Below are 26,703 nucleotides of genomic sequence, written 5' to 3'. Positions count from 1 at the left end.
TGGTGGCCCATGGTTTCCTTGCATGGCAATTTCCATAAGAGGGCAAATATTAACATGTAAGCCTTGAAAATATCAGAGAAAGAAAAAATGCAGTTTAAACTGTGAGTAGCAGTGCTCGCTTCGGCAGCACATATACTAAACTGTGAGTAGCATAAACTCATAAGCAAATGTAGCTATCACTTTGTGAAATAAATTAAAACAAACAGATTTTGAAAATGTGCAAGATAACCATGTGTAAGGACATTTTATGATAATAGAATTGTGTAAGGCACCCAGGTAGTTCAATTAAACAAACAAAACAAAACAAAAAATGTTTATTTTGCAATTACCAATAAATGGAATCCTAAACAAATTTTAAAGATCCATTGCATTTTTAACCTTTGACTTATATTCTATCAGAGCATTATGAACATCATAAACCAGGAATGGCAAAAGGTTTCATCTTTTAGCCAACTATTATCAATTGGAACTCTTTGAAAAATGTTAAGAAGGATTCTGAGAACACATTTCGGTTCATTGGAAAGAGTTTCCTGATCAATTATTAGCACACACTACAGATATACAGGGAAAGTGATGCTGCACATGCCATAGAATTACTCTTCCTTGTAATTCCAAATTTGTAATTCCAAAATAGTTTACCAGTGCCAGAAAATAGACAGCCATATAGCAAACAGTTTGGAACCAAAGGTCTGTCTGTGTTGTCAGTGAGATCTGCTGGAGATAATGACCAGGGCTTTCATTGGCTACTTCTTTCACCTCCTCTTTCCATTGTTAAGCACTTAGATGTAGGCTGATGCTCGACTTACCTTAGCGGGTCCTATATCAAGGGAACCGAGGGACAGGATCAGTGTACATCCTGTCCTTGTATGTGGCACACATCTGAGGCTTCATAATCACAAAGAATCCTGCAAGAAAAGCCTAAAATAAGCAGAGTCATCGAGTGTCAACAAATAGAAAGCAACAATCAAGGTCTCATAAAACCACTTGCCTGGAATCTTGTGAGTATTACCCAAAAGTCCTTATATGGAATCACCAGATTAGTTTCCTTCAAGGAGAATATAAAGCAAGGTCAGGAAGATGGAATGAAAGCCGATTACTTTCTACAGCTCATAAAGGAGAAATCTGTTTTTCAAAGATCTGAAGGAGAAAAAAGATACTTTTCTGCCCCTAGTCCCAAATTTCCCAAGGCCTCTGTCCATTGGTCCTGTGGTGGCCTTACTGGATTAAAAGTATAACTCTTTCCTCAAAATTAACTTAAATTCTCTCTGAGCACACTATTGCCAGGTCTTTCCCCTCCCTGCAGGTGGGAGATACTGCTGGTCTGCCTCCACAGAGTAAGGCTCCCAATCTGTGTCTGTCAAATAATGGAGACCATCCTAAAACAGGGTTCAGACGAACCAAGACACTTAGGTCTCAGGTTCTCTGCCAAGGGTGTCATGACTGAGCCAGAATTCCCTGCCTGTTCAATGGACGTTGTTTTGAAAAAGTTGAAGGGCACAGTGGCAGCAGATTCAGGAGCCCAGGCAAGCAGCCTACAGGGATGACCATAGGCCTTCTTTGCCTTTCTGTGGCTACAGAAAGAATTCTCTCCTCCTAACTTACTATCTTCAGAAAAGGTTCAGGCTAGGCAACCATAGACATTTCGTTCTGGGAGTGGAAGGACAATGCGCAGGCTCTCTGGAGCCTCAGGCCAGGGAGCTGTGACATTGAGTTGTGACATTCCAAAGCCACAGGAGAAACAGGAGCCTGAGGTAGTGCAGGGCATCTTGCATAACCCACATCTTGCATAAGTGAGGCTCAGAGGTTCTCTGAAACCCCCACCCCTTCCCGAGTAACTCCCGTTACTGAAACCCCCACCCCTTCCCGAGATGCCAGAACTTGGGTGGTGGAGACAGTCCCTGTGTGGCCAGCATGATCAAGTGAGTGAACTGCATCAGGTCAATTCTGTGACATTCCAGAGCTGAAGTTCTCCCCTCAGGTGGGCACTAGTAGTGTTAACTACTACCCCCAGTAACCTCCTGAAAGCTGCTCTACAGGGCAGTGTGGGCTCCTAGGCCCTTCACCTTGCCTTGGAGCCCAACAAAGTTGTGTCAGAATGCAGTAAATAGGTGGATGGGGAAGCAAGATACATCCCTGGCCCAAAGGGACACATTCACATTCCACCAAGACAGGGGACTGGAACTAGGGGCCTGCAGGGGGGCACTCATGGGCTAGTGTCCGGGGCAAGTCCTATCTCATGCATGCCTCCACTGGCTTAGCTGTGATTGAGGTTGGACCCAGAGGGCTTGAAATCAGGAGGAAACTCCCACCTTCACAGTGCACAGGAGAGCTGACCACATGCCAATTCCATTTTCCCACAACGAAATACACAGGCTGGGGCTTTGTCTGTAAGTAGTAGCAATGACGATATGCTGTTGGGGTTAAGGTCGCACAGAAGGCAAGCTGTGATTCAGGAAGAAAAAGATGTGTCTTCCTATTTGATGGATAGATAAGCACATTTAAAGTCAGTTAATGACAATAACAAAAATCAGGATCCCACTCTGTGCCAGTTATCAGACCAGCACTGTGGAGGCCCTGAGATAAATGGAATGTGGTTCCTGAGATCAAGAAGCTGAAACTAGTTTGTTTATAGATTTCCAGGGCACCACTATTTTCCTGTGTCATGGAAATTGTTTTCACCAAACTTATTATGTTTAGATGATCTTTTAAGAAAGAATTTGGTTTTTAAATAAATGTTATTTAATTTTTCAATCAATGTAAGAAGTTTTAAAAGTTTAAAACCCAGGGGAGTCCTTTCTGCTGGTGTACAGAATAATAGTTTCTTCCCTTAAGCCAAAAATAATAGATTAATGAACTGGTTCCAATAACAAAACAAACAAAATTGCTTGAAAATCCTGACAATGCAAAGAAATTCTATTATATACAACAAGCATACTTTTGGGCCAGGGATGTATCTTGCTTCCCCATCCACCTAAATGTGAAGCTGAGCATGGAGGAAGAAAAAAGGACATTTAAAGGTACCCAGGGGAAAAAAGGCTTGGTGTAGCAGGGCACCGACCACTGCTGGGTGTGGTGGGGAAAATGCCCACCTCCTCGCCTGTGAAGGTCAGAAGCGGGGACCTGAGGGAACTGAAGATAAACAGCCCTGTCGTGAACTTGGATTCTTTAAAATATTCTGAAAAAAAAAGTGTTCTGAAGAAAACTTGTCTCTCTGTACCAGGAGACAGTGAGGAAGCTTGACTGTTTTCATGGGTTATGGATGGAAAAAAGTGTCCCCTAAAGATTTGTAAGCTTGAGTCTGTGCTACAGATCAAATTCTACAACCCACTGGGCCCAGCAACCCCAAAACAATAAATTAACATAAAAATAAGTCACAAATTAGAAATAGCTCTGGTCCACCTCACAGGGGCACATCCAAACCTCGGACAGACAAGCCCGCAACCAGACCACATAGGACTCTGACATGTGTCCCCACAGAAAACAAACTCACAACTCCAAAATTAAAACCTCATTTATAAAGAACCAGCAGAAAGGGCAAACAGCATATGAAGACTTCTTAGAACTTTAGGTAATATGACTATGAAGCCATCAATATTTTAAAGTTTATATTAGGCATAGCCAGAGACAGAATTGTATGTTTAGAGAAGCAAATACCCTGAACAAGCCGATAGTTATAGAACGTCCTTTTAAAAAACTAGACAAAATATTTTTCAAATATATCTTGTATTTGATGTGGTACTGGAACCCATGCGAGGCTGGAACCCACCAGCCTTGAGATCACAACCTGAGCCAAAATCAAGGGTCGGATGCTCAACCAACTGAACAACCCAGGTGCCCCTACATGAATTTTTGTTTAAATAGTGTGAAGAACACCTATAAACATTCTCCTAGATTCAACAAGGAATAAGATTTTGCTGCACCTATTCCCCACCCTTTCTCTCTATTTACAAATAAATGTATAATATTTTAAAGGAACATCAGAATGTAAATTGAGGTCACTGTGACACTTCACCTCCTACATACTGCAGTTGATATTTCCTAAAAGTAAGGACATTCTCTTCTCTTATTAGAACACCACTAGGCAGGCAATCTATGTTCAGACTTCCCCAACTTGCCCAATAATGTCCTGTAAAGCTGCTTTTTTTCCTGTTAAGAACTCAGTAAACATCCTTGCGTTGCCTTCTGTTATGTCTCTTGTCTCTTATAAATCTGGATCAGTACCCCTGGCCCAAACCATTTTGTTCTCTTTTGTTGTCTATTTCCCTGATATTGATTCTTTTGAAAAATTCAAGCCAGTTATTTCACAGAACAGTCCACATTCTGGTTGCATCCAATTAGTTCTTGATGATGAAATTCAGGTTAGACATTGTTACTAGAAAATGCCCCAGGTGATGCCTCTGATATCTGGCTGCATCGCAGCTGGCACACAATCCAGGTCATTCTGCTATCAGGAATGCTAATTTACACTTGGTGGAGGTCATTGCCCCCCCATCTCTTCATTAGAAAGTACATTTTCCCCTCTATAATCTGCTGTGAGTGGATACTTTGTGTGAATATCCTATTTCTCTCAACACTGTATCTAATGGTGGTTAGCATCCACTGGTGCTGTTTTTATATCTACCGTTCCTTTTACATTTATTAGCTGTATTCATCCACAAAGAAGACCAGCTGAAATACTTTAAAAGCAGTCACAGAGCCCAGCAGAGCAAACAAAAATGTTGTCTGGAGGATCCTACCTTCAAAATAGAACTAAAGAAGTTCCACATATCAAGTGCTCCTGACCATAAATTGTGCTGAGAAGCCAGAGCAAATGTGCTGAAGTATGAATATGCAGGACTGACCTGCTGAATGAAGAGGCACGAGCTCAGGGGCAACAGGTAGCTCTCTCAACATCTGACCTCCCAGTCTGGGGCCATGAAAACCCTGGAGTCATTTTGATTGAAGATGCAATTTCAGTATACCCACATAAACGAAGTACAGCCACAAGATTTATTATTTAGACATCCCAGAAGGGAGGTGATGCAATGAGCCCAGGGAAGGGCTGTCTTCAGTCCCAGGTCACCAGCAAGCAGGAGATCAAGAGCGGGGTAGCAAGCATCTCTTACAAGGTGATCAGGATGGTCGTCACTGACTTTTTGCGGGCCTAACCCTAAGTGGTTATTTTAGAAGGTGCCCTGGTAAAAGTCAAGCAGGAACTTATGGTGGGCATCCTAGAATGAATTTCAGACCCTGGGTGTGAGCAAGTTGTCATACTGTGAAATCCCTGGGCAGCAACTCAAAATAGCTGTTTTCACATCACAAGTGACCCCTCAATGCCTAGACTTTAGTCTTTAGGGAAACTCATGGGCACTGTCCAGACAGCAGAGATAATGAAAGCTGCTGACATGGATTGGTCACCCAGCACGTGAAACATATGAGCAAAGCATAAATGCCAAACAACAATATAATTCAATGAACAACAGTTCAAAATCCTGTCAAATCTTTCCCCTCATTTGTTGCAGTCCAGCCAAGAAAATAAATCAAAGCCCTTGGATAAGATAGTTGTACCTGTTGGGCTGTCTGAACTTGTCCAGAATTATTAATACATATGCATCAGAGGGTGGCCTTTATAGGACATACACCTCCTTGCTGGGCCAATAAGTAATCTAAAGCCACATGGTTATCTAAAACCATCTGTATTAAGAAATCACTAAGAAATGCACTAACAAACAAGACTATTAGAGGGCTTAACAGGGAGATTATGGAGCCCTGAGCAGTGACTATGGGGAAGGGTGGTGTGGGAAGGTGACCCTGCGGCTTTGTTCTTGAAGTGGGGAGTGCTATGCCAGGTGCACCTCCAGCCAGGGAAGGGTCCTCTCAACAGAAATTAAAATCACTAACTCCTAGTAGGATGCATGATATGGACCAATCTAACAGGTGTGATGACAGCAAGCAATTGAGTGATGTGTTAAAAGGGCCCCACAAAGTGGTAACACTGGACACATACCTTGGCTTCCCAAAGCTTAAAGGCACAGCAGAGAGCAGCCTGCCTCACAGTCAAGTAGCAAGCAAGGGGGCCTGGGATAAACATAGCTAACTATGTCAAATGGGGATCAACAGCAGGGGATTCTGATAAATAAATTCTGTTCAGTTCACAACCAAGTCCCGAGGAGTATTCACCATCATCAACTGCCATGTGTTCCTGGATGTCATCTCTGCTACAGGAGAAGGTCACAGAGATAGCATTCAGGATGAGGCTGTGTCCTGGGGTGTCATGGGCTAGGGTTCTATCATGTCCAGAATCCTCAAGTCCCATACTGTTGGTATGGTCATGTCTCAGATTTCATGCCATTGTGGACATGGGCATTGCCATCTCCAGCATAGCCACAGTCAAAGGGAGCCATGCTATAGTAGAGTGGCTCTCCCAGGGAGCCACTTAGGAGGGGGACTGAGGGGCCAAGAGGTCTAACAGGGTCTCATGGATTTAAAACGCCCTGATTAAGGTTTGCTTGCCCTGCCAGGAGAATTTATCACAAATTCTCAATAAATTTTGGGGGTCCTCAGAGATGCACCTCACAAATGATTGGGTGGTGCTCTCCTCCAAGGCATGAGTCTCCATTATTGAACAGAACAGCTGGAGGCACACGTATAGCCATGGTTTTAAGAAAATTTAGTGATATGCGCTTGGCAGTTTGATGTTTGGCCTTGTCTTGCCAGAGATTGGTGTGAACTGCATACACCTATCAGCCAATTAGCATTGAAATTAGGGCAGTGTAATGGCCTGTTCCCAGAGGTGAGGATGCTGGTGATCATTTGGGCAGGGCTGGTGGCCTTTAAGCATTTGTGCCATTGGTCCCATTTAAGAGAGAGGGCTTGAATTGCCGGCTAGTATCCACATGTGGCGTCCTTTCAGGTGTAGCCCCTCCAGAACCGACTTCCAACACTAGCCTTCCCCTGACTCTGGGTGCAATTGCAGGCGAGTGGCCAGGCAGTTTCAGCAACTCTCTAGTGTTGCCTCTCGGGGATCCAGGCGAAGCCCCATGACCCAGATGGCATGGCACACGAGGCACAGAGTAAGACCAGCAGCAGCAAACATCTGTATGCTATAATTTCATGCCTGTGCACTGACTGCTCCTCGTAGTGATTTACTATGGGACCATTGTGGGTCAGCTGCTTGCTGGTAACCTCCTCCAAAGTGGGATAGGACAAAGTGTTGTGACTGTCACAACACACCATCATCTAACATTTCTGGTGTCAGGCATCCTGAGCTCCTTATCGGCTTTTAGGGTCTCACTTCTTGTGGGGAGGTGTGGTTAGCTATCCACTGAAGCCACTAAACTTCGGAATTTCAGCTGGAATTTGCATATCAAGTGGGTAAGTGTGGCCCAGCAGCAGTAGAGGGGGTCTTTGTTTTTCTAATGGGCCAGGACTACCTACAACCAGGGGATCATCACTAACCACCTGTCCTCCATTGGGTCACCGGTGAATATTGGAAAGCAAGATGGTTGACATTTGAAATCGGGAAGGGGACTCAAAAATGTCAGAAAACATGTAAATAATATCTCATAAGGTGAAGGCATTAGATTCGTGTGATAAGAATCAGTCAGCAGGGCCAGACAAGCCCATTGGTGTGAGGAGAGTGGTGGCCATATGGCCAAGAGTTTAAAGTGTCCCTGCAGCAACGAAGTTCATTTAGGAGTCTGTGTGTTGCCCTGTCACTTAAGGAGCAAAGACTTTAAAAGACCACTGTGACATTCAATAATGCCAGAGGACTGTGGTGGTATGGGATGTGAAATTTCCATTGGATGTCCTGCAGGAGGGCCCAGGGCAGTAAAATGAGATCCTTGAACTGAGTCAGTGGTATAAAGAGGGCTGAATGGGGGCAGGACATACTTAGAAAAGAAATATTATCTGCTCTATGAAAATGTTCCTTGTGGGTGTAGCAAGCAGTAGGCTGGTAAAAGTATCCACACAGGTAATAGTGAAGTGGGTAGTGCCCACTAACAGAGGAAGTGGTCCTATGAAATCAAACTGCCAGTGGCTGAAAAGGCAGTCCCCTCCCTGAACTGAAGCATGACCTGAAAATGTCCAGTGTTTGGCTTGAGAGTATAGTTTGCAATTCAGAACAATGCATTTTGCAAGGGCTGTCAACTGCCCTACAGTGGGTCCAGACCAGTGTGGCAGCAGCTCCCCCGCAACCTGAAGAGACACGGGAAGAATAAGTAGTGAGGGAGAGTAACTAAGAAAGGCCAAAATGGTGGAGGTGAGACCTAGAGAATGACGGGGGCGTGGGGGTGGGTGCTTTGGTTTTATGATGGAAAGTGGAGCCTGTAGAGTTGTTGGTAGAGTCAAAAGTTGAAAGCCCCAAATGGTTTGTGACCTGTATTAGGGGAGAGGCATCCACCTTGTGGTTAAGTACAGCCTCTGGTATGGTCATTTGTATGTACTGAAATGGTAGTAATCTTAACTGTGACTGGTTCAGAAAATGGAAATAAGTCCAGTATCGGTACAGCACAGGCATGGTGGAGAGGAAGATGATAGTAGATGAAAAGGGATTTCCATCAGGGACCAGATTCTCTCTTCCTTGAAGCTGTCTTTGGAATCACTGGTAGAATCATATTTCTCTACATTTGGAAAAAATGCCATTTTTTAAATATCTCCTACTTCTACCCAAACCTAGAACAATTTCTAAAAGAACACAGGCAAAACATACATCCCATTTAGCAAGAAGAGGTAGCACCAACAGGTATGGTGGGCAACACCTGCCAAAGTTGGCTTCACTGGCCTGTCAGGATTTTCTACCATTAGAGTCACTTCTTAAAGTTATGACTGTGTCTCCATGGCCCTATTAAAGCCATCCTGCCAGACTGGTAACCTGTTAATTTTGTTTTTAAATAGCATCTACGAATCTACAAATGCTAAAGAAAATATGTGTAGTGGCTCTGGGTGTGCATGAAACAGACTACATATCTCTGAAGCATCAAGTTTACTTGAACATTCCGGGTGGAGACAAAATATTGTTATATGAAACATTAATAGATATATCACAAGGAAGAATGGAAAACTCATTTTAATTTTTTATAAGAATTTATTTTCTAAAGTGATTTTAGGTTCACAGAAAAATCGAGAGGATGGTATAGAGATTCTTTGTATATCCCCTCCCAATGTATTCCTAGCTTCCCCATCATGGATATTTCCCACCAAAGACTGAATTCCAGTTCAAGATTACGGTGTAGGAAGATCCTGAACTCAACCTCCTCTCACAAACTCACTAAGTCTATAGCCACATATGGAACAATTTCCTGAATAAAAAACCTAAAGGCTGACTGAGCAACAGCTATGGATTGGGCAAATGGGAAGACCACACTGAAGTAGGTAGAGAGACTGGGACAAAATCTCACCAAAAATCCTACCTTTGGTGCTGCAACTCACAGCTGGGAGGAAAATCAAAACCCACAGTTTCTCCCTGAAGAGCCCACATCGAGCACCCCAACTTTTAAGGCACACACCTGAGAAATGGGTCTCTAAAACATCTAACTTTGAAAACCAAGGAAGCTCATGTCCCAAGACCCATAAGACTATATATAGCAAACTGAGAAACAGCTCTTAAGGGGCTCATGTGCTCAGACTCCCCCACCCCAGGGCTCAACACAGAGGCAGCTGACCACTTCGAGACTTAAAGTGAAGGAGGCTCACCTGTTTAATGACACCAAATGGCAAGTGATGGTGAGGATTGTGCACTGTTGATGGGAAGGTAAATTGGTGCAGCCATTATGAAAACAGTATGGAAATTTCTCACAATATTAAAAATCCATCTACTATATGATCCAACAATTCTACTTTTGTGTATTTAATGAAGAACATGAAAACACTAATTAAAAAAAAATACATGCACCCCCATGTTCACTGCAGCATTATTTACAATAGCCAAGATATGGAAACAACCTAAGTGTTCCTCAATGAATAAATTGACAAGGGATTTGTGGTGTACATATACAATGGAATATTATTCAGCCATTAAAAAAGGGGGGGGGTGCCTGGGCAGCTCAGTAGGTTTAACGTCTGACTTTGGCTCAGGTCAAGATCTAATGGTTCATGAGTTCGATCCCACATCGGGCTCACTGCTGTCAGTGTGGAGCCTGCTTCAGATCCTATGTCCCCCCTCTCTGCCCCTCCCCCTCTCACACACATGTGCCCACACATATGTGTTGTCTCTCTCTCTCCCTCTGTGTCAAAAATAATAAACATTAAAAACAAAACATAAACAAAAAAAGAATAAGGGGCACCTGTCTGGCTCAGTTGGTAGAGCATGTGACTCTTGATCACGAGGTTAGGAGTTCAAGCCCCACATTGGGTGTAGAGATTACTTAAAAAAATGAAATATTGCCATTTGCAACCATATGGATGGACCTCAAAGGCATTATTCTAACTGAAATAAATCTGACAGAGAAAGACAAATACTGTATGATCTCTCTTCTATGTGAAATCCAGAAAAAAATATACATGTATTTTTTAAAGTAAGCTCATAGGTACAGAAAACAGATTGGTGGTTGTCAGAGGTGAGGAGAGGTGAGGAGAAAGTGTTATGAGAAATGAATGAACTGTTTTGGTTACATAAAATAAATTTTTAAAAAATATCCTCCCCCCAAAAAGAAATAAAATAAAACAGCTATTTTAAAAATACTCCATATCTTCAAAAAGGTAGAGGAAAGTGTGATCATGGTGGCAGAGATATGTAAGATATATAAAAGACCCAATTAAACTTTCAGAGATGAAAAAAAGAAACAACATCAAATATGGACAACACTATGAACAGGATAAGCAACAGACTGGACAGTGCTAAAGAAAAGATTAGTAAACTTGGAGGTGTAACAAAATAGAAATTATTCAAAATGAAACACAGAAGATTAGGGGAAAAACAGAATGAAGCATCATTAAACTATGGGACATTGTGGGGGTGCCTGAGTGGCTCAGTCGGTTAAGCATATGACTTCGGCTCAGGTCATGATCTCACAGCTTATGAGTTCAAGCCCTGCATCAGGCTCTGTGCTGACAGCACAGAGCCTGGAGCCTTTTTCAGATTCTGTGTCTCCCTACCTCTCTGCCCTTCCCCCACTCACACTCTGTCTCTCCTTCAAAAATAAATAAACATTTAAAAATAAAAATTAAAAAACTGTGGGACATTGTGCAGTCTAACAAATGTGTAGTGTGAGTCTCAAAATGGGAGGAGAAAGATGAGGAATGGAATAAACTTGAAGTAATGACCAAAATTTTCATAATTGGATGAAAAGTATAAACTCACAGATCCAAGAAGCCCAAATAAATCTCAAGCAAAAGAAACATGAGATAAAACACATGAATGCACAATAAAATGAAATCGTTGAGGGCCAGAAACAAAAAGAACATATTAAGAACCATCCAAGAAACAAGATGCAGTACAGAGAAACAGAGATGAGCCAGAGTACATGGAACAACATCCTGAAAGTACTGAAAGACAAAAACGTGCACCTACAATTCCAGACCCAGCAAAAAGCTTCCAAAAATGAAGTCAAAATAAAAACACTTGTTGACATAGAAAAGCTGAGAGAATTACCAGCAGACCAGTCGAAGAAATGGAGAAACAGAAAAGGAAGTTCTTCTGGTAAACGATAACCGGTCAGAAATGTAGGTCTATACAAAGAATGAGGAGCACTAGAAATGGTAAATATGTGGGTAAATATAAAAGGCATTTCTCATAATTTAAAAAATATTTAAAATAAAGATGTCTGTTGAAAGCAAAAGATAACAACAAGGTATTGTAGAGTCTATAATGTATGTGGAGGTAAATATGAATGGCAACCAAGCACAAAGGTTGAGTGGAAACAAAAGGAAGTATGTGCTATTACCATCTTTATACTATATATGAATTAGTATAATGTTACATAGAGTAGAATGTGATGAATTAAAACATGTATACTGTGAACTCCAGAGCAATCATTTAAAAACAAAAACAACTATATATCACTAATAAGCAGATAAAGAAGATAAAATAAAATTATAAAAAGTATTCTAATTAATCCAAAAGAGGGTAAGACAAGAAAAACAGCAAAGAACAGATGAGACAAATAGAAAACACATAGAAAAGTGGTACATTTAAACTCAACCATATCAATAATCACAGCAAATGAAAATGATCTAAACACACAATTTAAAGGCATAAATAGTCAAAGGCAAGCATTAACCTAACACCAAAACCAAATGAAGACATTTCAATTAAAGAATAACAACTACAGTCTACACACCAATATTCCTTGCAAACATGGATTCAAAAATTCTACCAAATCCAACCCAACAATTGACAAAAATGGTAATATGTCATGACCAAGTAGGGTTTATCCCAAGGATGCAAAGTTGGTTTAACATTTGAAAATCAAACAATGTAGTTCACAATTTTTATAGCCTTAAAAAGAAAAATTTGTGTAATGGTCTCAGTAAATGCAGAATAATAATTTGACAAAATTCTATATCCATTTATGCTAAAACTCTCATCAAACTAGTAATAGAAGGGAACTTCATTTTACTAATAAAGGGCATTACAGAAAACCTATAGCTAATGTCATACTTGAAGATGAAAGATGGAATGCTTTACTCCCAAAATTGGGAACAAGACCAGGAAGTTTGTTTTTAACCACTTCTGTTCAACATTTTACTGGAAGTCATAGCTAATGCAATAAGGCAATGGGAAGAAAGGAAGTAATATTGTTTTTCTGAAGGAACCAATAAGTAACCTTGTAGAACTAATTAAGTGAATTTAGCAGGATTGCAGAATACAGATCAATACACAAAAATCAATTGTATTTCTATATACCAGAAATTGAATTTTTTAAAATACCACTCATGAATAACACTAAAAAATTTTTTTGAAAAATCCTCCACCAGAGTGTCACATTTGTTACTATTGATGAACCTGCATCAGTACGTCATAATCATCCCAAATTCATAGTTTACATTAGGTTTCTCTCTTGGTGCCGTCTGATCTATGGGTTTGGACAAATGTTTAATGACGTGTCCATCATTATAGTATTATACAGAGTATCTAAAGACAGTCTCTGCTGCACTTATTCTTCCCTCCCTCCCCCCAACCCCTGGCAACCACTGATCTTTTTGCTGTCTCCATGGTTTTACCTTTTCCAGAATGGCAGGTGGTTGTAATCATACAGTAATAAAGTCTTTTCAGATTGACTTCTTTCACTTAGTAGTATGCACTTAAGTTTCTGCCATGTCTTTTCATGGCTTAATAGCTCACATCTTTTTAGTTCTGAACAATATTCCACTGCAACTCATTTAATCATTAAGAGAAAAGAAAGTTCTCCAAAACTGTTTCATTTGCTTCAGTATGCTTTAGGGTACACTTCCACCTGTCTCTTCTCCTCCACCCCCAATATTCATCTCCTCTGACTTTAGGGACATTAATTCCTGGAAAAGTACTGTAATTGCTGCTTTAGAAGTAGAGAGCAGTGTCCTAAAAAGGTGGTTGTCACACTTGTTCTAGGCATCCCAGAGCCCTTTCTTCAAAACAAAATGTATCTGGAAACCCAAAATAGAAGATAGGTAAATGCAAACCTGCCCCATCCAAATGGAAGAACAAGACCCAGAGCCCATCTGCTGGAGAACCACAAGCTCCCAAGCCTCCCCTGCAGTCACAGAGGCATCCCAAGTGATCCAGAAGCATCTATTGCTGCCTGAAAATAGCTAGGAGAGAGATGGAGGAGGAACAGACCAGTTGGAATGACAGACCTGGATGTGGTGTGCCATGCCTGCATGAAGACCCCCAAGGTGGAGGACAGGTGAAGGGAAATGCCACAGTCAAGCTCTGTCAAGAGCGCAATTGCATATTCTGCTTGATCACTTTAAATTTTAGGATTGAGGGAAGAGATTCAGGAAGCAAAAACCTCCTTGTGAATGGAGTGGTCATGATTTTATCTGACTTTCAGCTAAAGAAAATGTTAAATTAGATATGCAGTTAAGTCAGAGGAAACTTGGAGTTATAGCCTGATCCCCTCATACTACAGATGAGAAAGCAAAACTGAGAATTAAGATTAAAACAGTAGATCACAGAATATCAAGGGCATATGTGTAAATGTTTTCCACTTACAAAGGCTTCTTCAACCTAGTTAATAAGATTCCACTAAATATTTTAAATTACATTTATTCTTTTTAAGTTCTTTGGTTGTCTGACAATAACAAAATAGGAAGAAATCCTAATTACTTCATTAAATCTCACAAATCTAGCAAAATTAAGCTTTGAATTGACTCTTAAATTCTCTTAAACATTTCTCGTAAACAAAGTAAAATTGCCTAAACTTTCAGCCTAAAATCCCAAGTCTAAACATTAAAATAATAACATATTAACTTCTTTTTTTTATTTTTTTAACATTTTATTTATTTGTGAGAGAGAGAGAGAGTGCAAGCAGAGAGACAGGAAGACACAGAATCCAAAGCAGGCTCAAGGCTCTGAGCTGTCAGCACAGAGCCCAACACGGGACTCGAACTCACAAACTGTGAGATCATGACCCGAGCCGAAGCTGGACACTTAACCGACTGAGCCACCCAGGCACCCCAATAACATTTTAACTTCTAATTGCAAGGCTTATCTGTTGGATATTCCAGTATGTCAAAGTTTCTTCTACATAATAAGTACTTACTAAGTGTGCCAAGATTATTCTTAAACTTAAAACTAGTAATGCTGTGGTTTGATTTAGTGTGCTACATTTCTATAATAGATGTAGGATTTCAAGAAACTGAAATAAGTTATCTGCAAAGGGAACAGCTGTGGCATCCCAAGCCAGTGGGGGTTACTCCCCCAAGCAAACTGAGGTTACCTTCTCAGCTGGCAAATGTTGCTCTTCAGCCAGAGATTTGGGGCAGGGTGTGATACCTGGAGCTGTAGACCTGCAGGGAGACTTTCGTGTAATGCAGACCTGACACACTGAGATCCCTTTCTGCCCCACCCACTCTATGACTCTGGTCAGATCTAGAGCTGTCTAGGTCATACATGATTTCACCGACCCAATTAGCCCAAGTGCTGATTCTGTTCTTGCCCTCTCTTGTTGCTCAAACTTGACAAGGGCCTGTGAACCCAGTGGCCTTCTGCCCTGGTCCCCTCTTGTCACTCAGGCCTCAGACAAGCCATCTCTGATGAGCTCCTTGAAACCCATGCAATCTAGCTGATTTCCCAGTGTGCTTTCCTCTGAAATATGTTCCTGTCTTCACCATCCTGATGCTCTAAAACAAAGCTATTGAAAATGCTTTCTGGCTCCACCATGACTTCTCTTACTTAAGTTAACATTAAGTATAGTAATGAATGCCCACCATGTATCTCCTTTCTTTCTTTCTTTCTTTCTTTTTTTTTACGTTTATTTTACTTTTGAGATAGAGAGAGAGAGAGTACAAGTGGGTAGGGGCAGAGAGAGAGGGAGACACAGAATCTGAAGCAGGCTCCAGGCTCTGAGCTGTCAGCACAGAGCCCGATGGGGGCTCAAACTCACAGACCGAGAGGTTATGAACTGAGCCAAAGTCAGACCCTTAACTGACTGAGGCACCCAAGTGCCCTTCTCCTAACTTTCTCAGAGAATATTTTCTTGACAGGAATGACTGTTCTAAGCTGACACAAGCACACTTTTCTTTTATGCATCTGTCTCATAAGTCTATGTAGAAAGATGTCCCTGGAGGAAATGAAAGATCTTCAGCTGGTGGGAAAATACATACAATCAGAAACCAAGGAAGTGAATGGAATCCTTGTGACCAAGATGATGAGTGAAAATTGGGACAACATCTGGAATTTCCAAGCAAGACCTGATGATCTCCTCATTGCATCCTATGCCAAGGCAGGTAGGTTTGCCAGCTATAGAGGAGCAGGGGCCTCCTGATTTTAAAAAATGCAGATTTTCTCCAGGCCTGGCCCCAGGAAAAATGAAACCAGACTTGTTTCTGGGCTCCAATCCCCTAGGATCCAAGGTTCTCCTGTTTTCTTAGGTCTCTGATGGAGAAAGAGATTGCCAGAATCCCAAATCTTCAAAGGACTGAATGAATTATTTAAAAGCAGAGTCTGAGAAATTGTGCAGAAGTTATCACAGTCATCTTGCCAACCCAGCCACTCCTGGTTCCCATCCATGAGGAAGTCCTGGAGTGACAGCACCCCTTGCCCATAAAAAACATCTCTTAGTGGGGGACACTGATGTGGAAATGAGGGCTTTCACCCCAATATGAAATGTTCTGATAGTACTGGGTCCAAACCCCAAGCACAGTGGGAAGAATCTGGAGGAGGGGAGATGATACTTACCAGGACCTCATAAAATGAAGAGGAGGTTGTGACAAAAGTGAAAGTCTGAAAAGGCAAGGGTTCCCAGGCTTGTACAGTGTTGGGAGAATCCTAACTGGGGAAGCTCCAGGAATGATTGATGATCCCCCTGCATTACCTGTGCTTATAATGTCAAGTGACTGAGTGAGGCATGGAAGTTGAAGCTGTAGCCAGTTTGGGAAAGTCCCAGTGACCATTTGACTCACCAAGAGGGACTCTAGGTATTCATAACCAGAAAGAACTCATAAAATAGTCTGGTCACTACAGTTCTTCAAACCTTCATTAGACTGTTCCTGTCCTCTCTGGCTGGGAATTCCCTCCTTAACCTCACTCTGTTCTCATGATTCAGCATTACTTAAACTAGAGAAGGGTCTTCCTGTCATCAACTAGAGAAGGGTTCAGTTGTTTCAAGAATCTCCTTCTCTGTCTGATTTGCACAGGACATTTCTCCTGCCCAGAACTGAATTTGAATTTGCATTGCACCTCAGAGCAGAAATGTTTTTCAGCTCACCTTTGAAATTATGCAGTCAGTCCCAAAGCCCCTCATAAGACAGTCCCCAAGTCTCCAGCCTTATTCCCTCACCTTCCCTACCACCTCCTACCCACTGTGAGCCTGCTTTTACTTCCCAGTGAGGAAATGTGACTCTTTATCCTGCTCCTGAGGCTCCCTGCCTGGGATGCCCTGGCTTCTTAATGTGAATGCACATTCAGTCCTGCTTGACTCTACACTCCAAAGCCATCTCAGCTGAGCCTTACTGACCTCTTCCACAGCAAGTTGGATCTCCTCCTCTGTAGACCAGTCCTCTAGCCCTTTGCACATCCTTTCTGGCTTTTACTATATACTGTTCATCTTCTAGTTATCTGTGTATATGTCATATGTATCAGTAAGGAGCAGGTTTTGCTAAAAGCCAGAAAGACACAAATACTTCTGATGTAAAGAGGAAAATGGGTATCTGATGGACAATGAGCACAGTCTACCTCTTTGCCTATCTATATGTCTATGTCCATTCCTCTTCTGTATCTGTTTGGATTCAATTTGGCCAGAAGTGTCAAAAACCCAAAATAACACAAAAGAAAAAGCAGTCTGGAGAATTAGTAGTCAGTTATGAAATGGTGGCTGCCTTGATCATCAAAGACCTGGGCTTTTTCTAACTTTCTGCTGCACCATCTCCAGGTGTAGCTTTTGGTTTTATTGCCCAATCTGACTCCTGGAGCTCTAGCTATCACATGCACATTCCAAAAAGCAGCAAGAAGGAAGGAAGGGAGGAGTAAGTTCATGTCCCTTCCCTTTAAAGACAACTTCCCAAAATGACATGGCCACATCATGCAAGAAAAATATTACCTTTGAGGCAAGTAGCTATATGCCCAGCTAAAAATTAAGGATCTATTAACTTGAGAAAGAAAGGAAGAATGGATATAATCTAGGCAAAAAGCAGTCACTGTCCTATCTTATCTCCTCCAAAAAGATTGTAAATGTCATAGGACAGGGAGGGTGGCTAATTCATCTCTGTATGTCCCTACATTCACTTGATTCAGTATTCATTCACTCAGACTACATTTACCAGTTGCAAAGCCCTATGCAAGGCACTGGGAATTAAAGAGAATAAGGTAAGTAAGCTGATTCTGTTTAACACTCAGCAAATGTAAATTTTACTGAATGCATAAATAATCAAGGAAATGAATTGAACTGTGCAGTGAGTGGATGGAATTGACAATCAGTATTGCCTCTAGGCACCACCTGGACACAGGAGATTGTGGACATGATCCAAAATGACGGAGATGTGCAGAAGTGCCAACGGGCCAACACCTTTGACCGGCATCCTTTCATTGAGTGGACTCTACCCCCACCCTTCAACTCAGGTAAGTGCCCAAATAAGGCCTATGATGTTGTAGCTAAGACCCATGACTACTGTGTTAGGTGAGTTTGCATCTGAGAATAGAATTATTTCTACAATCAACCTTCTGGAAAATATTTCAAGGTTACTGGGGAAAAGGTTACGATCAAAGTACTCACTTCAATTGGGAAATAATACTCTTAAATTCTTCTTCTAAAATATATGATTGGGGAGGAGCCAAGATGGCAGAACAGCATGGAAGTTTTATTTTGCACCTCATGTCTATGAAATACAGCCAGATCAACACTAAACCATCCTGAACACCTAGAAAACTTATTTGAGAATTAACACAACAATCTGCACAACCTGAACCAGAGAACTCAGCAGGCATATGGTGTGGAGAGGTGAACTGGGGAGAGAGAAACCATGGAGAGCAGGGAGCTGTTTTTGCTTGAGGAGAGAGGACAGAAATGGGGGGAGAGTACAGGAAAGGCACCCCCCCAAGCAGCTGGAGAGAAAGTGGAAAAGTGGAAACAGCTGCAGGAACTGAACTAAAAAGGGAGAAAGGAGAAAGGAGAGGGTTTAAATTCCATTGAGACTCTATAAACAGGGGGAGTGCAGGGTCTGAAACTCTGCAGCTCAATACCTGGCAGTGCTTTGGTGGGAAGGGCAAATTCCCAGGAGCAGAGTGAGGTCTGGGGATCCTCAGGCCACATGAGGAAAAGTGGTTCCCCTGCTGGAAATCATTTGGTAGAGGCTGTGTGGCCACCTGGTCCCAGCAGACCCTAGAGAACAACCACATTTGCTGCTGCTGGAACAAGGTCATTAAGGGTGAAGCCTGATGCCAGATGTGTGTTGTGACTTTCCATAATCCCTGAAATGCTGCTGCTACATGATCATGTGAACTTTTTCTGGGGAAGGCTGACACCCAGCCCCAGTCTCTGGGCACTGGCAGCAGCTCGGTCCCACAAAGCTGCCATTGCAGCAGCTCGGTCCCTCGTTCCTGGGTGCAGCCAGCACCCGGCCATTGCTTGGTGAGACCCTCCTCCAGAGGGTCAAAGCTGCAGTCCCTCAGAAGCGAGGGGTCAGGAAACACAGCCACATCTGAGATAGAACTCAGGAGAGAGGTGCCACATGGCAACCTGATGGCGTGGTCACAGACAGTGTAAAAGCAGGCAGTAGATGGAAGCCAGAGACAAAGGATGGGTGCACAATTGCTGATTGGGGAGAACAGAGTACTGATACTAGAGACTAGGTAACTGGGTGGCATCATTTTCACCCCTCCCGTGCATGCGTGTACACATCTACAAGTGCCACAACAATCCACCCCAGTAAGCTAAGCAGCACCACCTACTGGAGAATGGAGCCATTACACTAAGCCTAGCCCAATTGGGCCAATCTTGCTCTTCAGGAACACCACAACTCTCTCTGCCTGCTTAGTTTACGGACTATAAAGTGCTTCATAGTTTGACATCTAGGAGAAAATGATGTAATTTCAGTTGTATTTCAGTCGTTCACTGGTCCATCTATTCAATTTTCTTTTTTTTTTCCTTTTTCCTTTCTTTTCTTTTTCTTGTAAACAGAAAGAGAAAAAAATTATTTTTATTTTCCATTTTTATTAAAAATATTTTTCTTTAACTTTTTTCTACTATATATTTTTTTTGTAAAATTTTTCAAATTCTATTCCATCATTTCATTTTATTTCATTCTACTCATTTTTTCAAATTTTCAAATGTTTTTCTTTTTTTTCCCCCTCTCTTTTCTCTAATCTATCAAGCTTCTTTCAACAACCAGACCAAAACACACCTAGGGCCTAACATCATTTATTTGATTTGTGTGTGTGTGTGTGTGTGTGTGTGTGTTGTTTTTAATTTTTTTAACTAAAAAAATTTTTACCTTATTAATTCCTTTTCTTCCTTCAAAACAATGAAACGAGGGAATTCACCCCAAAAGAAAGAGCAGGAAGAAATGACAGCCAGGAACTTAATCAACACAGATACAAGCAAGATGTCTGAACCAGAATTTAGAATCATGTTAATAAGAATACTAGCTGGGGTCAAAAATAGATTAGAATCCCTTTCTGTGGAGATAAAAGAAGTAAAAGCTAGTCAAGATGAAATAAAATGCTATAACTGAGCTGCAATGTCGAATGGATGCCACGGTGGCAAGAATGGGTAAGGCAGAACAGTGAATCAGTGATATAGAGGACAAACATGGAGAATAATGAAGCAGAAAAAAAGAGGGAGACTAAGGCAAAAGGTCACGATTTAAGAATTAGAGAAATCAGTGACTCATTAAAAAGGAAAAACATCAGAATCATAGTCCCAGAAGATGAAGAGACAGAAAAAGGGGTATAAGGGTTATGTGAGCAAATCATAGCAAAAAACACTTTTCAAAAAAAAAGAAAAACTTTCCTAACCCAGGAAAGACACAGACATCAAAATCCAGGAAGCACAGAGGACTCCCATAAGATTCAAAAAGAATGAAATCCATTTGCAACTAAATGGATGGAACTAGAGGGTATAATGCTAAGCAAAATTAGTCAGAGAAAGATAAAGATCATATGACTTCACTAATGTGAGGACTTTAAGATACAAAACAGATAAACATAAGGGAAGGAAAGCAAAAATAATATAAAAAGAGGGAGGGGGACAAAACATAAGAGACTTAAATGTGGAGAACAAACAGAGGGTTACCAGATGGGAGGGGGATTGGGCTAAATGGGTAAAGGGCATTAAAGAATCTACTCCTGAGATCATTGATGCACTATATGCTAACTAACTTGTATGTAAATTTTTTAAAAGAAATTAAAAAAAAAGAAATTTTGTTAACAGAAAATCTAAAAATAAAATAAAATAAAACAAAATAAAATAAAATAAAATAAAATAAAATAAAATATGCAATTGGGTAACATCAGACAGCTTACTTCCTACTGGTGATTGGGAATTCAAGAGTGATCATTAATGTATAACACAGAGAAGGCAGGGTGAGGACTCCTAGCATCCAGTGATTAAGAACAATATTCCTCTGTGATTGTGCTCCTTTGGCATAGAGGATTATCTTCAAATATATTTCATCTATAACCAGTCAACCACAGAATCCAACAAAATTATATATAGCATCATTATCATTAACAAACAATTACACTTCACACCAAAGATACTAAGAAACAGCACACATACACAGATATCAAATGTAGGATTTAAGAAACAAAACAGATGAACATAGGGGAAGGGAAAAAAAGAAAGGGAAGCAAACCATATGAGACTCAACCATAGAGAACAAACTGAGGGTTGATGGAGGTGAGGTGGGTGGGAGATGGGCTAAATGGGTGATGGATATTAAAGAGGGCACTTGCTGTGTTGAGCACTGGGTGTTATATGTAAGTGATAAATCACTAAATTCCACTCCCAAAACCATTATTACTCTATATGTTAACTAACTAGAATGTAAGTAAAAGTTTGAAAAAAAACCCACAAAATTAAACTTAAAAATTAAAAAAAAAAAAAAAGGAAACAGCACACAGTCACAGACAGCACCCTTGAAGAGCTTGAAATCAGTTAAGAATAAAGGACATGTTTTTATAAAGTAAATAGTGGCAAATACTAGCTTTTGTAATAGATGACAACCCAATGATGAAAAGCCATAGACTTTGGAATCAAATAATCCAGCTTCAAATGTTTATCTGGGTGACATTGAGCAAATTATTAACTCTCAAGCCCAAGTTATTTTTTTATTTTTAAAATAATACCTATTGAAAACCCATTATTGATTGGGTCAACTATTCTAGCACCATTAGTTGAAAAAAATATATCTTTTTTTCCCATTGAATAACTTTGGCCTCTTTTCCAAAATCAACTAACCATATATGTATAGGTATATTCTAGATTTTCTATTCTGTTCCTCTCCATTTTGTGTCTATCTCTATGCCAACACTACACCTTCTGCTTGCTGTAGCTTTATAAGCTTTGAAATTAGGTATTATAAATTCAGATTTCTTCTTTTTCAAAGTTGCTTTAGCTATTTTAGGATCTTTGTAAATTCTAGAATCAGGCTGTTAGTTTCTAGGAAAAAAATATATTCCAATATTTGGTTGGGATTGCATTGAATCTATTGATCTGTTTGGGAAGAAGTATTACCCTAACAAAATCAGGATTTCTGATCTGGGAATGTGGTTCATCTCAATTATTTAGGCTTTGTTTAATTTCCCTTGCTGGTGTCTGGTACCTTCTATCACTTAGGTCTGGCACATCTTCAATCAAATTTAACCCTAAAAATGTTTATTTAATGCTATTATAAATGGCATTTTTCTATTTTAATCTTTATTTGTTGCTGGTATACTGAAATATAATTGCTATTTGTATTGGACCTTGTATCCTGCATCCTAGCTTATTGACTCTAGTAACTTTTTTGTATATTCTGTTGGGTTTTCTACATGAACCATCATGTGTTCTGTGAATAATGAATATTTTTCTTCTTCCTTTCCAGTCTGGATATCTGTTATTTTCTTGTCCTTGCTTTATTGCATTCCCTGGAGCCTCCAGTGCAATGTCAAACAGAAATCATGAAAACAAACATCCTTGTCTTCTTCCTGATCTTAAGGGAAAAGCATCCAGGTCTTACCATCAAGTATGATGCTAGCTAAAGCTTTTTTGTAGATATTCTTTATCAGGGCAAAGAAGCTCCCTTCAATTCTTTATTTTCTCAGAGTCTTTAATCATAAATCACTGTTGAATTTTGTCAGTGTTCTTTGAGCTGGGGATTTAATCCATTCATTTTCAGCCATTCTCTGTTTATGACTATACATTTTTCTCGATTGCTATTTTAAATATATTTGGTTTTGATATGTAGTGTTTTCTTTACATTTCATTTTACCACATTTGTCAGAATTCCTGTAATTTTACACCAGAGACATTTAGTAGATGTTTTTAATTTCCAGATGGAAGGGTGTTTTTTTGGGGGGGGGGGTGGTTTGTATTTAATTACTAGTTTTATTGCACTTGTGATCAAAGAGTGTTGTTTGTAGTATTCCACCTTTTTGAAAATTATTCATTTGTACTATATTATCAATTTTTATGAATATTCTGTGTGCACTTGAGAAAATACATTCACTATTATCCAGATCTAATATATTCTGTATGTTGCTTAAATCTTATATATGCTTTTTCTTTTTGTCCACTTGACTTGTCATGTACTAAGAATTAAACATCCTATTATTAGTGTATTTCTATTTTTCCTTACATCTACTGTGGTTTCTGTTTTATATAAGTGGTTATTCTGTTATTTGGTACATAAATATTCATGATTTTTCTATTGTATTATTATAATGGAGACTTTAGCATTATAAAGTTCTTTTTTTAAAGTTTACTTATTTATGCTGAGACAGAGAGAGAGCACACACAAGTACATGCACAAGGAAGGGCAGAGAGAGAGGGACAGAGAGAATCCCAAGGAGGCTCTGCACTGTTAACACAGAGCTTGATGCAGGGCTCAATCCCATGAACCATGAGATCATGACCTAAGCCAAAATTAAGAGTCAGACCCTTAACTGACCAAGCCACCCAGGCACCTCTAGAGTTCCTTTCTTCTCTTATATAATGCTTTTGGGGTTGAATACTACTTTATCTGATAATATCATAATCCTTGCTTTTTTGTAGTTTCCATTTGCATTTTGTATATCTATCTACCCTTTTATTTTTACTCTTTCTTGTGTTTTAGGTGTGTCTTCTATGCTGCATATGATTGGGTTTTCTCTTATGAGCCAATTTGAACCTATTTTTATTCACTTAAGTAATCTCTATATCCAACATGGGGCTCTAACTCACAACCCCAAGATCAAGAGTCATGTGCTGTTCCAACTGAGCCAGCCAAGCACCCCTTGAATCATCTATTTATAATAGATGATTTAATCCCACTCACATTTATTGATATGACTGATATGTTTGTTCACAATTATGTCATATATCATATGTCATATGTCAAACTAACATGAGTTTACTCCTTAGTGAGTCACAGATAAAAACTACACCAGGTAGAGCTGTCACACAAAGGAAACTTTATTTGCAGCAAATAAGGAGATCATGGGGAATAATTTCCAAAGCCATGACTCTCACAACAAGGGTAAATGGGTTCATTTTATTTAGGGTTAGGATAAATATTCAGAAAGGGGAGTTTTGTCATGTATGTTAAGGGGGAGGCATAACGTCATGCATGCGCCTTAAAGAAACATGCCTATACATACATTGCATGTTATGTTAATGAGGCCTGTGCTCCTCCTTGGGTGAAGATTTTAATATTATAATGAAGTAAAGGTAACTGTTGGTCACTCCACAGGTCACTCCATGGTCCATCTGCACAGATGTGAGTTGAATGTTGAGCTCAAACTGGTCTGGGTGGTCTGGGCCAGTTGGAGCTCATCATCAGGGCAGTCGTTATTGCTTGAGGGATAGTTTTGGTTTCCATCACAGGATGCCATGACCATTGGGTCTTTTGCCCGAGTTAAGAGATAAGCTGAAAAGAAGAGCTTGACGGAAAATGTGAGACAAATGGTGGTGGTTACAAGCAGGTGGATAAGATCAGGTGTTGGTGTCTAGCTAGTGACAATATTGTCATGTGCAATAAAAAATATTTAGTTTCTTTCCCTATTTGTTATATCCTTTTTGTTTTTCTTTTTTTTTAAATGTGTGGGAGTTTTTATTTTTTTAAGTTTTTTATTTTAATTCCAATTATAGTAAACATACAGTGCTATATTAGTTCAGGTATACAATACAGTGATTCAACAATTCTATATGTTACTCTGTGCTCATCACAATAAGTGTATTTATAATCTCTTTCACCTATTTGACCCATCTCCTCATCTAGTTCCCCTCTGGTAACCATCCGTTTGTTCTCCATAGCTAAGAGTCTTTTCTTGATTTGTCTCTCTCTTTTTTTTTTAATTTTTCTTCTGTTCATCTGTTTTGTTTCCTAAATTCCATATATGAGTGAAATTATATGGTATTTGTCTTTCTCTGACTGACTTATTTCACTTAGCATAATACACTCTAGCTCCATTCATGTCATTACCTCATTGTAAATGGCAAGAGTTCATTATTTTCTATGGCTCAGTAATACTGCATCTTCTTTATCCATTCATCTATTGATGGACACTTGGCTTCTTCCATATTTTGGCTATTGTAAATAATGATGTAATAAATATAGGGGTCAATATATCCTTTCTAATTAATGTTTTTATATTCTTTGGGTAAATGCCCAGTACTGTGATTACTATATTGTAGAGTAGTTCTGTTTTTAATTTTTTGAGGAATCTCTATAGTGTTTTCCACAGTGATTGTACCAGTTTGTATTCCCACCAACAGTGCAAAAGGGTTCCTTTTTCTCCACATCCTCACCAACACTTGTTATTTCTTGTGTTTTTTATTTTAGCTATTCTGACAGGTGTGAGGTGATATCTCATATTTTTTTAAATATATACATATATTTTTTAAGTTTATTTTTGAGAGAGAGAGAGAAAGAGACAGGGAGAGCATGAAAAGGGGGCAGAGAGAGATTGGGAGAGACAGAATACAAAGCAGGCTCCAGGCTCTGAGCTTTGAAGGTTTCAAGCCCATGAACTGCAAGATCATGACCTGAGCCAAAGTCCAACACTCAATCGACTGAGCCGCTCAGGCACCCATTATTGTAGTTTTGATTTGCATTTCCCTGATGATGAGTGATGTTGAAAATCTTTTCATGTGTCTGTTGGCCATCTGTAAGTCTTCCTGGAGAAATGTCTATTCATGTCTTCTGCCCACTTTAGTGGCAAAACTGCCCACTTTAGTGGCAAGTGCCCTTGGTTTTTGTGGCATTGAATTATATATGTTCTTTATATATTTTAGATACTAACCCTTTATCAGATATATAATTTGCAAATATCTTCTCCCATTAAGTAAGGTGTCTTTTTAGTTTTGCTAATTGTTTCCTTTTCTGAGCAGAAGATTTTTATTTTGATGTGGTTCCAATAGTTTATTTTTGCTTTTATTTCCTTTGTTTCAGGAGTAATGTCTAGAAAAATGTTGCTATGGCCAATGTCAGAGAAATTACTGCCTGTTCTCTCTTCTAGGATGTTTATGGTTTCAGGTCTCACATTTAGGTCTTTCACCCATTTTTTAAGTTTTATTTATTTTTGAGAAAGAGAACACAAACAGGGGAGGAACAGAGAGAGAGGAGGACAGAGGATCTGAAGGAGCTGACAGCAGCGAGCCTGATGTGGAGCTCAAACTCACAAACTGCAAGATCATAAACTAAGCTGAAGTCAAATGCTCAACTGACTGAGTCACCCAGGTGCCTTTTTCATCCAGTTTGAAGTGATATTTGTGTATGGTGTAAGAAAGTGATCCAGCTTCATTCTTCTGCATGTAGCTGTCCAAATTTCCCAACACTACTTGTTGAAGAATGAGTCTTTTTCCCATTGGATATTCTTTCCTGCTTGTTGAAGATTAACTGATCACATAATTTTGGGTTTGTTTCTGGGCTTTCTATCCTGGTCTATCGCTCTATGTGTCTATGTTT

The 26,703-nt window shown here is 40.0% G+C and overlaps 1 protein-coding gene across 1 annotated transcript in view; it reads left to right on the top strand.

The window, feature by feature from the left end:
- Positions 1-839: 839 nt before the first annotated feature.
- The window catches only part of LOC106977307 (sulfotransferase 1C1-like), a 42,366-nt gene continuing 16,502 nt past the window's right edge, over positions 840-26,703 (top strand). The window contains exons 1-3 of the mRNA XM_015074791.3: positions 840-998; positions 15,665-15,849; positions 18,050-18,178. Of these exons, the coding sequence (XP_014930277.1) occupies positions 15,678-15,849; positions 18,050-18,178 (301 nt within the window). The 5' untranslated portion in view covers positions 840-998; positions 15,665-15,677. The remainder of the gene's footprint in view (positions 999-15,664; positions 15,850-18,049; positions 18,179-26,703) is intronic.

The sequence above is a fragment of the Acinonyx jubatus genome, chromosome A3, assembly GCF_027475565.1.
Source record: "Acinonyx jubatus isolate Ajub_Pintada_27869175 chromosome A3, VMU_Ajub_asm_v1.0, whole genome shotgun sequence".
Lineage (NCBI taxonomy): Eukaryota > Metazoa > Chordata > Mammalia > Carnivora > Felidae > Acinonyx > Acinonyx jubatus.
Note: the sequence above shows the minus strand (reverse complement) of the source record. Positions and strands in the feature narration are given on the sequence as shown.